The 18,375-nt window shown below is 31.1% G+C and overlaps 1 protein-coding gene across 1 annotated transcript in view; it reads left to right on the forward strand.

The window, feature by feature from the left end:
* LOC122850889 (zeta-sarcoglycan-like) overlaps positions 1-16,947 on the forward strand; it is a 47,361-nt gene extending 30,414 nt beyond the window's left edge. Inside the window, 5 exon segments of the mRNA XM_044149944.1 lie at positions 15,870-16,059; positions 16,137-16,218; positions 16,220-16,324; positions 16,420-16,640; positions 16,643-16,947. Of these exon segments, the coding sequence (XP_044005879.1) occupies positions 15,870-16,059; positions 16,137-16,218; positions 16,220-16,324; positions 16,420-16,640; positions 16,643-16,764 (720 nt within the window). The 3' untranslated portion in view covers positions 16,765-16,947.
* Positions 16,948-18,375: the final 1,428 nt, after the last annotated feature.

Consider the following 18,375-nt stretch of genomic DNA (forward strand, 5'->3'; position numbering starts at 1 on the left):
GTGATGGCAAAATTTTCATCGTGCCGCCCCCTAATATCGTTGAAAAAAAATTAAAAAAATTTTTGGGCTATATAAAAAATTTTTATTTTCATCCTAGCCACCCCCTGTAAGAGGGTGAAGTTTCCCGTTTAAAATACATGGGGTTTTCTTACTTAGACGTAAGAATCGATCTAAAAGCGTCAATTATGCATGGAAAAAATCTTTTATTATATTAAATCATCGAGAATGAAGTCTGCTTTAAGATAAAAAAAAAAAATTTATATGGGTCATTCCATAATTTTTTTATTACGCTAAATTTTTTTTTTTTGTTCGATTTCGCTAGTTTTCAACGTTTTTAATATAATATGAGTGTTATGACATTAAACTTTATATATTTGATGAAAAAAAATTTTAAATAAAAATATCTATGGGTCATTACACGAAATTTCGTTCAACTCTAAACTATTTCTAATATTATTAAATATTAAATATTGTCTTGAAATGAAAAAAACAAAAAACATTTATTTATATACATTTTGAATTATTTTTTTTTTTTTAATTTCTACATGACCGTTGTTTTTTTTTTTCATCAGGAAACGGTATTCTGACCCAATCTGTATGACAAATCGCTTTTGAACTTCATTTTGTGTTATTATTGAATTGTATTCATCAAACAGGCTAACAGCTCGTTTAGCAGCAGCATTGACGGCTCTCAACTCCGTCACTGTTTTCAAACCTCTTTTGTAATTGATATCACTATGACTATAGAGATGGATCAACTCCTAAAAATCTTTTATCAATATGAAAACGAAGAAAAAATAAATTGATTTATAATCTAAATTAACTCCATAGCCGTTTGATACAATAATTTTAATTTAATATAGGAGAAATTGCTGTAAAGTTAATCTAGGCTTTGGATTAATTTATTTGGTTACACAACAATATATTTTTTTGCCTAATGCGAAGTTTGAACTCGAGACCGCGGGGTGCGAAGAGAACCTGTTATCCTATGCGCCACGATACAACAAAGATTTTGGAACTTATACATAAGGAGCTTGAATTATTTTTATATAAAGAAATTAATTTGTGAATGAAAAATTTTTGAAATTGTGGAAAAGTACTAAATAGATAAAATCCATGTGGTTGATTTAAAAAAAAAAAAATGCATAAAAAAAAGCAGTAGCTGAAGAAAAGATGGAGCTAAGAAATTAATGCTAGTTACGACATAATTTTTTTAGCTGCATTGGTTCCTTAGCTTCATTTTTTTCTTAGCCACTGCTTGTCCTTGGTATTTTTAATTATTTATTTGACAAAGAAAATTGATAAAATTATTTTTGACAAATTTAAATACCGATGAAAAGCCGTGGTTAAAGAAAAAATGGAGCTAAAAAATGAATTTAGCCAAGAAAATTATGGAGTAAGCAGCAGTAATTCCTTAGCTCCATCTTGTCCTTAACTATGTTTTTTCAGCCTTGTTGGAAATTGAACTTAACGACGCACACACAGATACAAACAGTTGCCTTGGTGACACCACGTACACACACATATACGTTCATGCACACACAAAGTACACACTTTCTGGCGACACCTCAAGCGAGGATGTCACACATTCCACCTGTAATTAATATACTTTTACTCTTTATTAAATATCAATAATATAATTGTTGTTGTTACATTATTGCACCATTTTCCTAATCATAATCACAATAGGTTATGGGCCCAGGACACAATCCAAACGGATTAATAAAATTGGAGCAATAAAATTATTTAAAAAAGGTGAGTAAAAGGTGGTATCGTGGAAAGTTCCAGAAGCGTCATATTGAAAAAAAGTATTAATAGAACATTGAAATAGTGAATAATCAAAATAACAATTGAAAATAAAAATGGGTTCAAATAATGCATCAAGAATTGAACTATTAAATAAAGAGAATTTTGATACTTGGAAAATGCAAGTTGAAGCAGTGTTGGTGAAAAATAATTTGTGGGGTTATGTGTGTGGTGAACAAAAAGAACCCGAAATAGATCCAACATCAGAAACAACAAGAACAAGCTCAGAAAAATTAATTAAAACATGGATAGAAAATGATAGAAAAGCAAAATCAGAATTAATATTGTGTATTCAACCGTCTGAATTAAGACAAATCAAGAAGTGTACAACATCAAACGATGTCTGGAAAACATTGCATGAGATATATCAATCGAGTGGACCGGCAAGAAAGGCCACGTTATTGAAAAAATTAATCTTGAATAAAATGGATGAAAATCAAAATGTAAGAGAACATATAAGTGAGTTTATGAGTTCAGTGGATAAATTGTTGGACATGGACGTAGTCATCAACGAGGATATGTTGTCAGTTATGCTGTTGTATAGTCTTCCGGCAAGTTTCGAGAACTTTCGATGTGCCATAGAAAGTCGTGACTCATTGCCAAATCCAGAGGCTTTAAAAATAAAAATTCTTGAAGAAAGTGACGCAAGACAAGTTAAAGATTGTGAAAATATAAATAATAATAAAACAAATGCTTTTGTGTCAACATGTAATAATAAACAAAGTTGGAAACAAAATAGATACAACAATAATAATAAAAACATTGAAAAAACTCAAGGTAAAAATAATAATCATAATGCATCAAATAATTATAATAAACACAAGTTTCAAATAAAATGTTACAAGTGTGGTAAAGTTGGGCACAAAATTGCCGACTGTAATTTTAATGTGAATCATAATAATGAAACGACACAAATGGCGGATGAAACTGGATGGTATTCACAAGTCGCTACATGTGAATCGTCAATGCATACATACAAAAATGAACATAAACAATACAAATGGTGTCTTGACAGCGGGTCAACGTCACATATGAGCTCTCATGAAAATAAGTTTATAAATAAAAAGGGATGTATTGGCACAAGTGTAAATATGGCTAATGATACAACAGCAGATATTGATTCACAAGGAACAATAAAAATTAAGATTAAAAATGATGATGAAAACAAAATAGTGAGATTGGATAATACACTATTGGTACCTAACCTTAGAACACAGTTATTATCAGTTGGAAAAATTACAGATAATGGTTTTACAATATTGTTTGATAAAGATAAAGCAAAAATATTGGATAAAGATAATAAGGTTGTTGTTGTTGCAAGAAAAGAAAATGGTTTATACTTTGTTAGTGAAGAAATTGAAAGAGCAAACTTGTCAAGTGAAAATAAAAATAAAAATTTGTTGTTGTGGCACCAAAAACTTGGTCATGTTAATTATAAAGATTTAAGATTGTTGTTGAAACAATTAAATATAAATTTTAATGACATTGAAACACCACAATGTGAAATTTGTATTAAAGGAAAATGTTGTCAAAAGTCATTCCCAAAGAAGTCACAAAGAAAAACAAAGTTACTTGAAATTATACATACAGACTTGGCTGGACCTTAGGGTACCCTCCAAAGGTGGTATGAGGTTTGTGATTACGTTTATCGATGATTTTTCTCGAATGTGCACTGTAAAATTTTTAAAGCACAAGAATCAAGCTTTAAATGCATTCAAAGAATATAAAAACATGGTGGAAACACAAACAAACATGAAGATTAAACAATTACAATGTGACAGGGGAACAGAATATTTAAACAATGAATTTGATAAGTTTTTATCCGATGCTGGAATTATTAGAAGATTAACTGTGGCACATACACCACAGCAAAATGGTATTGCAGAAAGAAAAAACAGAACATTATATGATATGGCAAGGTGCATGCTATTACAAGCAAATTTAAAGGGACACTTTTGGGCTGAAGCAATAGCTACTGCCAATTATTTAAGAAACAGGTGTCCATCAAAAAGCATCAATGGAGAAATACCTTATAAATTGTGGAATGGTAAAGCACCATGTATTAAAACATTTAAAAATATTTGGATCAAAAGGTCATTGTTTGAATAAAGATTCAAAAAGAGGATAAAATGGCTGAAAGAACAAAAGAATGTATTTTTCATGGATACGATGATGACAAGATGACAACAGGAACAAGTGAAACTAAAGCATATCGTGTTTGGTTAACAAATGAAAACAAATTAAAAATAAGTAGAGATGTTATTATACTTGATGATGATGTTGATAATAACAATATAAAATTATTAATGAAGAACATTTGTTGTCAGAAAATGAGTTTATAAACAATGAAGATAATGAACATGAAGAAAACATGATACGAAATTATGATAATAATACCAGTATAAATGATGGTTTTAAAGGATTCAGTCCTGCTTCAATAAGTAAAAGTAATCAAAATGTAAATAAGCATCAAGAAAAGATGAACAAAATAATAAATTTAGATCTTGAACAAGATAATGTAACACCAAGAGGCAAAGGACGTCCAATGATAATTAGAACTGGTGGACGTGGTAGACCACGTAAAGTATATCAAAATGTTCAACATCAAAAGACGTTAAACTATGAAGAAGAGTCAGCATGTATTGGTGAAGTACGAGTTGAAGATGCACTAAATGGTGATGATACAAATGAGTGGAAGATTGCCATAAAAGAAGAATTTGAGGCAATGCTCAACAATAAAACCTGGAATATTGTAACTAGACCAAATGACAGAGAGGTTATTGGTAGTAGAATAATATTAAAAAATAAATATGATGAGTCAGGTAAAATAAATAAAAGAAAAGCACGTCTTGTAATTAAAGGTTATTCACAACGTCCAGGGTTGGATTATAACAATACATTTGCACCAGTAGTGAGGCTGAGCACAGTAAGAGTGTTCTTGTCACTGTCAGTACAATTTGACATGAAGGTACACCAAATAGACGTGAATACAGCGTTTTTAAATGCTAATTTAGAAGAAAATATATACATGGAAATACCTGAATATATACATGAATCATTAAAAATGATTGTACAAGAAAATAATAATTGTTCACATCAAGCAAAACAAATGTTAAACAAGTTGAAAAATGGTAACCAAGTATGTCACTTGAACAAGGCTTTGTATGGATTGAAACAAGCCAGTAGACAATGGTACAAAAAGTTAAATAGTGTGTTAACAAGCTTGAATATGGTACAGTCAAAGTATGACAGCTGTTTATATATGTCAAAGAGAAATAAACAATTATTATTAGTAGTGGTATATGTAGATGATATATTGATATCATCCACAAATGAAAGTTGGACACATGAAATTAAAATGAAGTTGAAAAATTGTTTTGAGATCAAAGATTTGGGTAAAGCAAGTTATTGTCTTGGTCTTGAAATAAAGCAAGACAATGATGTAATGACAATAACACAAACAAAATATATAAGTGACATGTTGAAAAGATTTAACATGGAAAATTGCAAACCTGTTAAAACACCAATTGAAAAAAATCTAGAATTTGATGATAATAAATTACTAGAAAATCAAGTGTTACATGAAGGACATAAGTATCAAGAATTAATTGGAAGTCTCATGTATCTGGCAGTGGGTACCAGACCAGATATTATGTTTGCTGTAAACTTCTTGAGTCAATTTAATAATAATAACAATGCACAACACTGGTCAGCAGCTAAAAGAATATTAAGATACCTACAAGGAACCAGAGATGTTGGTTTAAAGTATATAAAGGGAAACAAATCACTTGAGAGATTTGTGGATGCTGACTGGGGTCAATGTCTTCAAGACAGAAAATCATATACAGGATATATATTTTTGTTATTAGATTGTGCAATAAGTTGGCAAACTAAAAAGCAAAAAATGGTAGCTAGTTCGTCAACAGAAGCAGAATATGTGGCTTTGTCACAAGCCACAAAAGAAGCAATGTATTTATCAAGGTTGGTCAAAGAGATTACAAATGACAACGTTTACAATACAGTGAATTTATCAAATGATAATCAAGGTGCACATGCTTTAGCATATAATCCAATACATCATGATAAAACCAAGCACATTGATATACGTTATCACCTGGTAAGAGAAGCAGTGGAGAAGAAGTTAGTAAACTTGAAATACATCAAATCTGAAGAGTTAATGGCAGATGTGATGACTAAAGGACTGGCAGGACCAGCTCATAACAATTGCATCAGTAAATTTGGATTCACCAATGCAAGTTTGAGGGGGCGTGTTGGAAGTTGAACTTAACGACGCACACACAGATACAAACAGTTGCCTTGGTGACATCACGTACACACACATATACATTCATGCACACACAAAGTACATACACTTTCTGGCGACACCTCAAGCGAGGATGTCACACATTCCACCTGTAATTAATATACTTTTACTCTTTATTAAATATCAATAATATAATTGTTGTTGTTACATTATTGCACCATTTTCCTAATCATAATCACAATAAATAGTTTTTCAAGAAACCTACGATGCGGGCGATAGAGTTTTTCGAGACGCAAAATATGAGTCTCTATTCCAATTCTGCGTTGAGTTATTTTTTGCCTAATTTTCCAAAATTGTCAATAAATCGATCAAAAATGCTATAACTTTTAGGATAATAAAAGTAAAGACATCGTATTAGGCTTGATTGAAAGTTTCTAACAAGTTCTGTTATGAAATATGTGGGTTTTTTTTCGGCCTGGAATAGTTTTCGAGAAACAAAAATTAAATACTTAATTTTTTGTTTTTTATTTTTAAGTTTTATTTTTTTTCTCAAAAACTATTAAAGATAGCGAAAAAAACGTACAGTGCGGGCGATAGATTTCTTTAAGAGGCAAATTATGAGCTCATTACGATGTATCTTCAAAATTGAAAAAAAAAACAATTATAAAGTACGTTAAAACTGATTGGTGAGCTAGGGTATTTTTTCTAGCTAGGGTAATGTATTTCAAATATAAAAAAAAAATTCCAATAAAAAAAAAATGGTTGAAGGGGTTGAAAAAATTATTCAAAACTAAATTATAAAATTTCAATTGTAGAGCAATGCGAGGGCTGAGCGATATGAGGATTACAGAGCACCGTGAAAATAATAGAGTGGTGGGGAGTTTGGCAGTCAGCTTGGAGTTTATATTAGAAAAGGAAAACTATAGAGAAAAAAAAGAAAGAAAGAACTTTCCACCACTATTATTTTCTTGCCTCTCTGTAATCCCCATACTGCTCAGCCGCCATATCACTCTACAATTCAAATTTTATAACTTAATTTTTAATAATTTTTTTAACCCCTTTTAACGATTTTTTTATTGGTTGAGATTTCTTTTAAGGTTGCTTCCCAGAGATTGCATTTCTATTGAATTTTTTTTTTTTTGGGCTTATTTTGTAAATGAAATAATTATCTATCTGGTAAATTTTTTTCAATTTTTTCTGACGTGGATCTTTTGAGATAATTAGTCTCAAAGTTGATAACTTTTATACATGAGGATAGGGCGGAACCTCACATTTTGATTTTTAGCATATTCGTTGTCTATTAAACAACCTTTCATTTACTACCAAATTTTAGTGATTACAAAGATACATACGATAAAAAATTTTGAATTTTTTCTGACGTGGATTTTGAAAAATAAATAACTTTAAAATATTAAAACTTTGCTAGTTGCGCGGCACACTGACATGAACACAAGCATGGTTTTGGCGTACGACGTGAACTTTGTTTGCTAGTGTGTTGCCGCGCACACACATACTACTAAAGAACTTGATTTTTTCATCAGTGACGCCACAAAAATTTCAGGACACGGGAATAAAAAATAATATTATTAAATATTATTAATATACGGGCCCTTTGTGGCATAAATATTGGTTCGGTGATGCGACTGGGAAGCAACTTTAAATATTTAAAATACATTTAAAAAAAATACCCTAGCTCACTAATCAGCTTTGACGTACGTTATAATTGATGTTTTTTTCAATTTTCAGAAATTAATATCTCGGCCGGTCGACAATTGATATAATTGGCATTTCAAAATTAACTTGAGATAGTAAAATTAAAAGTATTAAGAGAAAAATTGTGTAATTATGAGTTGTCTAAATTATCGTTTTTTTACTTGACTCACCTGTGGACAGGAGACAAAAAAACTGCTTGAGAGTAAGTGCAACGTGTTCCGGGTCTCAAGGACTACCATTTAACAGGTATTTCTCCGATGTAGTTATGTCTAGTTTTTTTGTCATCAGCCCACTGTCTATTAACTTCATCTTTAGCACAAAGGCATGTGGCCACTAGCATAGTTTTTCGACCAAGTTCTATGCCATAGCACTTGTGTCACTATATCTCACTAAAAATTTACTAGAAAATGGCCGCTGAGGCCTATGTTGAAAAAATGCTGCACGCAGCATTTTCAGCATAGAACCGCTAACTTCACACTAGTTTTTTTGGATACAGCCAACATCGAAAAATACAACAACAATGGTTAGCGTTATTAATAAATTTGTTTGTTTATATTTACACATGTATAGTACATATGTATAATGATTGACTGTCAAAATATCAAATTGTCAACAAATAAGAAAGGTTATATTTTTATATATTTTTTATGTGTTTCTAAGCAAGTTGGTACAGCTGAAACAATTTCAAAAAAGCGATTACAACGCCGCCCTATAGCCGTTATATGTGAACTTTTTCTTCCATGGTGCTATGGCATAGAACTTGGTCGAAAAACTATGCTAGTGGCCACAAGCCTTAAAGTTGCTCTGAATTTTTTTCAAGCTCCAACCAAAAATACCGAGACTAAACTCTTCAATTTTTTTCAATAACAGATCGAAAAAATGTTCATCAAACCAGTCATCGAGATTTGTAGTTGGAAGTATAATGTAATTTTTTGTAACAAAAGATTTTATTTCTCTCACTTCAGTATCATCTTTAAAAACCTTATATTCACACTAAAAACATAAATTGACCTTGATATTAATTTTTTTTTTCGAAAAGATATTTTGTATTGTGCTGACAACAGTTTTAGAATCTTTCAAAAAATCTTCTATTTTTAAATGATCCAGGTCACACTCCCAGTTATCATTTTGCCTTTAAAAATTCTCTCTAAGTCATTCCATTTTACTCATGCCATTACTATCATGCAATGTCGGTTCATCATGATGAGTGCTCATATCAGCACCATGATGTAAGTTTTTTTCTCTTTTTACCTGTATTTTTTCAACTATAGTTATAAGTCTAACTACCACTAATTGTATTCTTTTTTCTACACCCAGTGAATCAGCTGAATTTTTCGAAAATTTATTCAATAATTTCATACTTGTGCTACCCTATTTGATCCATCGATCAATTCTTTTGAAAGTATTTGTAGATAAATAACTCGCACTCAAGATATGAACAAGCTTCTCACACTCTTTAGAAAAATACATTTTTAACTTTATTATTCAAGTAGTTGTCAGGAGATCAACTGACCACTGACTAATAAAAGATTGATAATTTACCGTGAAATTAACATAAAATATATTCAATAAATATAATAAGAAATGCATTTTTCTTGAAAAGAAAAATAAAAATGTGCAAAGTAAGCAAAAATGAATAGCGATGCAGGATTGAGACAATGGATCTAAAATGACCGCGCGTGCTTGTCGCACGTCACGGATCACGTTTTGATGCTTGGTACGCGTTCAAAACATTGTCTCCACGTTAAACGTGGTTGATATCATCTTAGAAACATAAAAAATATAATCGACTTAACTTTTTTTCTATCCATTTTTTCATCTTTGAATACATTTAACGAGAACCATTCATGTAACGTCATGTGGAATTGTTATTCGAGTGAAAAAACTGAATGATGACGTAAGCTTACAGTCTGATATTAGTATTGAAAAATAAAAGAATAATAATAAAAATTGATATTTTGAGTAAATTTATTGCCGACAGGAAGAATTTTCGAGAGTCGATCGAAAATACAGTGTGATGTCCCACGGTAAAACCTGGAACATTATTCTTTTTTAATTTATCGCGATAAGTCGGCCATTCCTGCGACTTAATGACGGCAAACTATTATATCTGACTTTTAACTATTTTGGCGCTAGCGTAGTCACCACCATGTTGCCTCAGGCCCAAGCTGCCCAAAAAGGCCCAGCAACTCGTTCTCTTCTCTTGCTGACATTCAAGGCAACTCACGCTAAAAATGATAAACCTAGCTTTGTAACCTGTGGTTTTAAAATTATTTGAATTTCTATTTTATATTTAAATTTTACCACCAAGTTACACACTAATATCAAATTTACACCTGAAATGAGGCCAGGTGAATAATAATTAACAAAACAAAAACAAGTTTAAATTTAACACCAGTATACTTTAATATTACTACTGATATATCGCAGTTTCACACTCATACTTCTACACTAATCACACACATACAGATACCAGTTGATATTGTTGATGACGCTGATGGTGATTCCCCAAGTGACGCCGTATATGAGTTGGCTGATGTAATGCCAGGTTGATGATGCTACCAGGCTGCCTTCACGACTCCCAAAAGCCAATTGATTGTATTATTTGTTTATTGCTGTTGATCAATCAGCAATAAGGACCAGTTGGTGATATTGTTCCAGCTCTCAATATTATTGATTAACAATTTATTGATGTTTAATAATTAATATGAATGATGTTGTTCACCAATGGCTTCACCATGTGCACCAGGTGATATTGGAGAACTTTGAATTATATTAATTATTGATTTTTTTTTTATATTGAAACACTTTGCTTGTGTGTATTATTAACAATATGATTCTTACTTGAATAAGTACTATTTTGCACGTTATGAATATGGTATTTGAAATTTTAATATCTTAATTTCAATATCAACTTGATTTCTCTTTGCTATTAAATTTTGCAAGTGGTTTGTGCCGAGGCCAGTGACCGAAGAGACGGAGCATTGGTGTTTCCGTAGATTCTCAATTTTACTCCGATGGCGCTCGTATAAGTTCGAGCGTCATCGGCTCCATGTGCGCAGCAAAAGACGCAGTAACACAAATTTGGGTTATGCCAACTCTATCTCGTTACAGCTTCTATTTCATTTTACCACGTGAGGAATATCGAAATCTTGTATCGGGTTGAAATGATTCAATCTCAAGTTAAATAATTAAAATGTTAAATTCATTTAATTAATAACAATCTTAAAATCATTATTTTAGTGATATTTTTTGTCTAAATTAATAACTAATAAAGTTAACTTGAAATATAACTTGTTCCTTGAAGGTCAGTCTGCGAAGTTGCACAAGAAAAGTAAATATTAAAACTAACTAATCGTCAAGTGTAATCCACGGTAAATTAATTAAAAAGAGTTATCAATAACTTGTCAACGATAAAATAATTATAAAATTATCACATGTCCGCATGGACGCCGCCATCTTTGTTTATACATAGAGTGTCAATCAAACAAGTAAGGTGCTGAGCAAATAAATTAGGTGTTCATAAATTAAAATACAGTTCTAACAATATAAGTTAAGTGTCATTAAAATAAATACGGTGTTTTTAGTTATTTCTATAATAGAATATAAATCCTAATATACCACTCACTCACGTGTTTTTTGGAGGACGCCATTTTGTTCCTGTCATATCTGGACTTATACTATCTCAAATTAACTTGTATAGTCTCCATAATAATAGTCAAGTCTCAATCTAGTGTCATCTTGTCAAACCTATCCTTTCCCGCCTGTTGCTTCCCAAAACCTTAATCCCTGTTCGTCGACAAAAATGGAGGTTTAACTTAATTACTCAATTGGTGGTAATAATTACCAATTTATTACAACGGAAAGTTTTTGGAAATTTTTAAAAAAATTTTATCGCATATTTGGTTGACTCGTGAAACTTGGTCAAATCTACTTTACCATCAGTCAGGATCTTCATAACCTACTGCGATCAAGGTTTCATGTGTCAACCAAATATGCAATAAATTTTTTTCATTTTAATTTTTCCCTAGTTACAGCAACATCCAATTCAAAATATATATATATGTATATAAGCCATGAGACATGAGACATGAAACTTGAGACATGAGACTTGAAAAATCCGACGTTAAAATGATAGAATTCAATTTTTCCCGGTTAAGTCTATTTTACCGACTCATGAAAAATGAGAAATTATTATTTTTCATGAACTTTGTGATTCTGCTTGGTGGAAAAACATTGAATTCATCATGCAATGTCGCCATAACTTCGTGGTATGAATTTTGAATTTCGCAAAGACTGTTATTTTGTACTTTCCATTCACTTCCAATTCAGATGTTTTTTTTAACCCAAACTGTTTTCCATTTTGGCGAAATTGTCTAATTCTTCTTCCATATCAGTTGACAGCTATTTGTCTACAACAAGTAAATAAATATATATGAAATAGATAAATGAAAATGTACATTTCATTATAAATTAATGTATTACATTATATATAATTAGATAGGAGCATCATTATTATCAGTAAATATATATATATTTCTTTCTTTTACCTTCTGTTTATATTTTATTTATCTTTACTACCTTTTTATTGAGAAGTACTTGTTTTGCAAAATTGTATATATACGTAAGTCGAAATATTACACGTATGGAGAGTCAGCAAATTTTTTTGCAAAATTGTATTTTTAAGATATTTATATATTAGATGTGAGACGTAAGGAATCCTACAAAGTTGATGACCTTCGATAGCTCAGTTAGTAGAGCAATGATTGCATATTGTTATAAACAATTAAAAAAGTAAGCCATTGATCGACTGCTCGAATCTGGCTGGAAGAATTATTTTTTGTTATTTAAAAGTATATATTAGAGATATAAAAATTCTTTATTTGAGACATGAGACATAAGACATGAGTCATAAGACATGAGACATGAGACTTGAAAAATCCCACGTTGCAATGATACAATTCAATTTTTCGCGGTCGAGTCTGTTTTACCGACCCATGAGAAATGACAAATCTCACGTTAAAATAATATAAGTGAATTCCCATGGTCAACTTTGTATTACCGACACATGACAATTGGGAATTCTCACGTTAAAATGACACATTTAAATTTTTTTACCATCTCTGTTTGACCTACGAGGTTGCAGTTTCTCGTTTGCTCCGATCTACCTTTCCCCTGACCACCCTCTGGCCCACAACTCTTCTTGTTATACTACTAACAAGTGTCTTAGTTGTCTCAGCAATTGTACTAATCAACGTACTCGATATTGACGAAGAAAAAATAGAATGTCGATATCTACTTGATACCCGTTTATCTGCTAATTTCATGACAGATAATATGTCACAAAAATTAAAATTAGAAAAAGTACTTGTCTCTCAAAATACTTAGGCTTTTGTAATAATTATGGCAGGATTGTTTTATGGTGGAAACATCTCCCTGTCTGAAAATCTGTTCAGGCTAGCCTGATTTGACTTTAAGTCTTCATCAATACTTAATCAATGTTGCGTTCACTCAGAAAAACTGATCAAGTTTTGATCAAAATGCTTGAGCGAGAATAACCTGATTAAAAAAGCTTTAAGAAAACTTCAATTCATTCTTGATAATATCAGACTGATTAAAGCTTGATCAAAAATTGATCAATTAATATACTTCATAAATTTAATTTTTTTCGAGACAATCTTGATCAAGTTAACATCAAGAAAACTTTAACCCATCCTGAATGAGGCCAGCCTGATCCAAACTTGATCAAGAATTGATCAGTTAATGTGTATTTTGTAACTTGTGTTATTTTTGGGGTCATCTTGATTAAGTTAGCATTAAGAATACTTCAGTCATCCTGAATAAGGCCAGCCTGATCCAAACATGATCAAGACTTGATCAATAAATATATATTTCGGAACTTGTATTTTTTTTAAATTTATCCTGGTTAAAAGTTCTAGTATCAAGAAAACTTTAACTAATCCTGAATAAGACTGGCTTGATCCAAACGTGATCAAGATTCGATGAATAAATCGGTTCATCTCGAATAAATTGGTTTATTATCACCTATAGAGTGGTATAATAATAAAAATTATAAATTTACTTTTTAGATTACAAAAATATTTTTGTTTATCAGAAAATTTATTATATATTATTTAAATGATTACGATTATTTTCTTCTTAAACACTGATATAATATTTTTTATTGAAGAAAAAAGACGCCAAACGGTGCTCAATAATGTCTCAAGAGTGGTGTGAATATGTAAGCTTCAAGAAATTATACTGTGTCATTTCCTTTTTTGGCTAAGCTGTCTAAGGCGTGCCCTTTACTACGTCAATTCACACTTCGTCCCCATTAAGCGCGTGTTTGAACAAAAAAAAAAACTTCCACACCCTATAAATCTCTAACTCTTTTCGGACAACACAAATAATTGTACAACAAAAAAAAAAAATTATAACTAGTAAATAATTTTTTATTCATTTTTCGATTAAGATTCGATCGAGTTACTCAAGACACTTCATCGAGTTTTGATCACGTTTTGCGTTACGCTTTTCATCAAGTTTGGACCAAGCATCTCGATCAAAGATGGATTTGAAATCAATGTTGCCTGATCAAGTTTCGGTCAATTTATATGACTTTGTTATTTTAAGATAGTTTTCAAACTTCTTGATTGAATTGACATTTAAGAAGTTTAGATTTTCTTATTTTTACCCAAAAACGATGTGATTTCGTATGAGAATAGGCTTTAAGTAATTTTTTATCTACTATTCGAGGCGAGTCTCAAATCTAAGAAATGATCAGTGACTTTGCTTAAAGTTCCAATCAACGACGCTTCATAAGTAGCATGAACCATATTTAATATCAAATTTTCAATGAAAAGAGAAAAAAAGTTTTCCTCAGGAACACCTAAAGTGCGATGGGCGCTCAACTATATTTTTTTAAAATCATAAATTTTAAGCGAGACAGCGGAGACTTTTTATGGGTTCATTAAATGTGCAATATTTGGTAAACCCTTGATACGTCTCGGCTGTTTCATCAAAATTGTATTAGAAGATCATTAAAGACAGTGTCCGAAGATGATTCGATGATCGACAATGGTTATAAATGTCGAAAAAGACATTTCAAAGTCTGTCGATAACCAAACAAAAAAAACAGGACAAAGAGTTTTATTTTGGAGATCTAAATTCATTATTTGACATTAATCTATTATCAATTATATTGGATTTAACCGTCAATATAAAAAGTGAAGGTTTGATTCACGGACGAGTCAAGTATGTTTGAATTATAAACTCAATCGCGATATTATGTACAAAAATCCTGAACTAATTTCTATGTGATCCTTACTTATTCTTATCCAAAAAAAATACTTCAAAATATAAAATATGCTAATGAACAAAACTAATATATATTACTCATTCGACGTGTTTTTTTAATTCAAAAAATAGATTTGTCCAGAAAATTTTTTTTATTGTTCTTTAGCAAAAAATAAGCGATACGTGTTTTTTTTTTTTTCAAAAAATTTGGAGTTATGATTCTTCAAGTTTTCACTTTCAAGAATTTTCAAAAAAATATACCAGCTTCCCTGGTAGAAATCGTGTCCCATACATAGCTAATAATTAGCTATTTTTATTAGAGTCAAACTCACAGTTCGCTGATTCTTAGACTAATATTTAGGCGATTATGAGAGGTAAATGTAAGCGGTATCTTCCAATTGGATAGCTATCTCTATTAGACTCATAAATAGCCATTTCTTAGCTAACAGTTAGTTCTAATATGAGCATGTAAACAACTAAATGTTAATATTCATGAGTTCACCCATAGGTTTGATAATAATAATTACAATAATAATGACAATTTTTTTTTATTTTGCAATAATACAAATTTACAATATCTCACTTGATTTTTCGCTGCATTTTATTCCGATTTTATACTAAGACAACCACCAGTAGCTCAATAGATTTTGTTTTGAAAGTCTTCCTTGTGATTTTGATTGAATAAAGCTTCATGGTGTTGGGTCTTTATTTCCAGATATTTTGAACCTAAACAATAGAAATCAACATTAGGTCCATATAGTAAGTGACTGAATTCAGTGAAATCATTTTACAGGAAGGGATTGGTGCAATGCGAATAATGAAAAGAGGAGTTGAACTCAGAGGTCAAGCAGCTGTTCTGGACAATCTTATTGCATCAACAATTAGTTCAAGAAATGGAAGAAACCTTATGCTAGAGTCATGGAGTAATTTTACGGCCACTACTCGAGCTGCAAACGGTCATATTTCAGCGCGGCTTACTTTGAGTAATCTTTTTATTTTTCTGAGGTTTGATAATTCCGTGAAATTTTTTTGATAAATAATTTATATATTTCATTCACAGATGAAAAACAAGTTGATTTGATAACGAAATCCTTTGAAATTGCAAGTCTTGACGGTGAAACATTATTTTCAGCAGATCGAGAACGTTGTTGGTGCCACATTATTAAAAGTAACAGGAGTTGGTGGTGCAACTTTTCATGGAAGCTTAGAGACTTCACTTGTGCGATCTGAGTCTGGATTAGGTCTAAGGTTCTTATAAAGAATACAAATCTCCCAATAGTTGCTTGTGAAATATCCTTGTTGATTTTTTAATAATCAAAAATTGCTCGAACACATATTGACAGGTTAGAATCATCAACAAGAGCATTAGAGGTTCGCGCTTCGGAACGTGTTGTTGTCGAATCCAGAGCTGGAGAAATATTGACTAATTCATTATTGGATTTGACACTACAGAGTGTTGAAGGTGCTGTCAAGTTGGATGCGAAGATTATCATTTTAAAAGGACTAACAATACAAATAAAATTTACTCATGATGATCAACGACAGCATTATCAATCAATACCCAAAATCGTTCTATAACAAATGAAGAAAAATTAAGCGTTTATCAATTATGTGCATGTGCAAATGGCAAGCTCTTTTTAGCAAGACCAGACGGAATATGTCAAGCAGATAATACAATATGTTATTAATTTGAAAAATTATGAGTATCCTACAGTTACATATGTTACATCCTAATAAAGTGAAATATTATTCAAAAAAAAATGTTTTTATCAAAATATATTCCCAACAATCCCTGTCATATTTCATTTTCTTCTATATCAATATGAGCCACTTCTTGAGTATCTGTTATATTCAAGAGTAACGTTCAAGTTCGCACTAATGATAGTTGATGGATACACTCAAAATAAAGATAGAAAGCAAGGAATAAAGATTTTGTTGATTTTTATAGGCATTTTAAATAACGTGTCGTAATTTAATGATTGGATTTTTAAATAGACATGACTCTATTGTTTTTAGAAATCTTGATCGATTATAATATGTCATATAGCTTTGGAGATAATATGTGGTCTGCCACTATTTACCAACTTAATCGTAAATAGTTTTTTGTACATTCATTCTTTGAATACTTTATCATGAAAATAAGATACTATAATAACAGCCTTTTCACAAAGCGTTTATAGGTATCATAAAAACTGAGATCTGTTTTTATTTTGAATAAATAATTTTCTAAAGTCACCTATTACTATAACTATAAAGTAACGAATCTATTCTGAATAACTTTTACCCCTGCATTGTTCGCGAATACCACAATAAATGAATTATAATTTCAAATCAGTGACCGGGATATCTTCTTGCATAACTTTGTGATGTTTGTGACATTCAGTATAATCAGACGGGAATCTAATCAATTGCTAACTTGCTGTGCAGCAAATTTTTTTATATTCAACACGAGAACGTTTTCCCCATGATTTTCTATAAAATGGCTTTAATGACGATAAAGAAGGACGTCGGTGTTTCACTAGTTGAAACTTGGAAAATTAAGGAGACCTGTGGCCTAGAGGACTAAGGCAGTTGCTAAGAAATGCAAAAAACTTGGGTTCGGATCCCGACGGGGAAATTTTATATTTTTTTCTAAGTTTCTGTTTTTAAAAAAAATCTACCAGAATAGAAAGGAGAATACGGTTCCACTACGATACCTTCTTAAAATATAGAAACAGTACAAAGCTGCTCTTAAGAATAATCACACAACAAATAGTCTTAGGGAAGAGTAGCACAATAACTTACGTATCGTCAATGGAAAACATCATCTATTACTCTGATTTGCTTTGAAGAGAATTCAAACGAAACTAAAGTCTATAGAATGAATAAAGCGATTATTAATGACTTAGGTCTTAGGAAATCAGAAAATGCTGCCAAGAGGCTATGTGTGGGGGGGGGGAGAGTTGGACTAGTAGACAAAAGGATGAAGCTTGATCAAAGTCTTGATAAAGTTGGAATCAGGGGCATTCTCGAACGTTCTTGAAGCTTTCAAATGACGCCATCGGACATTCTAGAAAGTTCACGGAGTTTCTTATTGACGTTATCATCCAACATTGTGAAAAATTATTTAAGCATCTAACTGACATGATCCTTTTGTTTTTTGCCAGCGTATAATCACTTCTATTACAATAAAAATATTAAACGTGAAAACTCATTTGATAAATAAATTTAAAATTAATAATTATCGACAAAAGTCTTGTTCATTGTAACGGGAGCTTTTTTTTCGTCTACACTTGCTCTTGTTCGCGACTTCGATCCTT

Source organism: Aphidius gifuensis, linkage group LG3 (assembly GCF_014905175.1).
Source record: "Aphidius gifuensis isolate YNYX2018 linkage group LG3, ASM1490517v1, whole genome shotgun sequence".
NCBI classification, from domain to species: domain Eukaryota; kingdom Metazoa; phylum Arthropoda; class Insecta; order Hymenoptera; family Braconidae; genus Aphidius; species Aphidius gifuensis.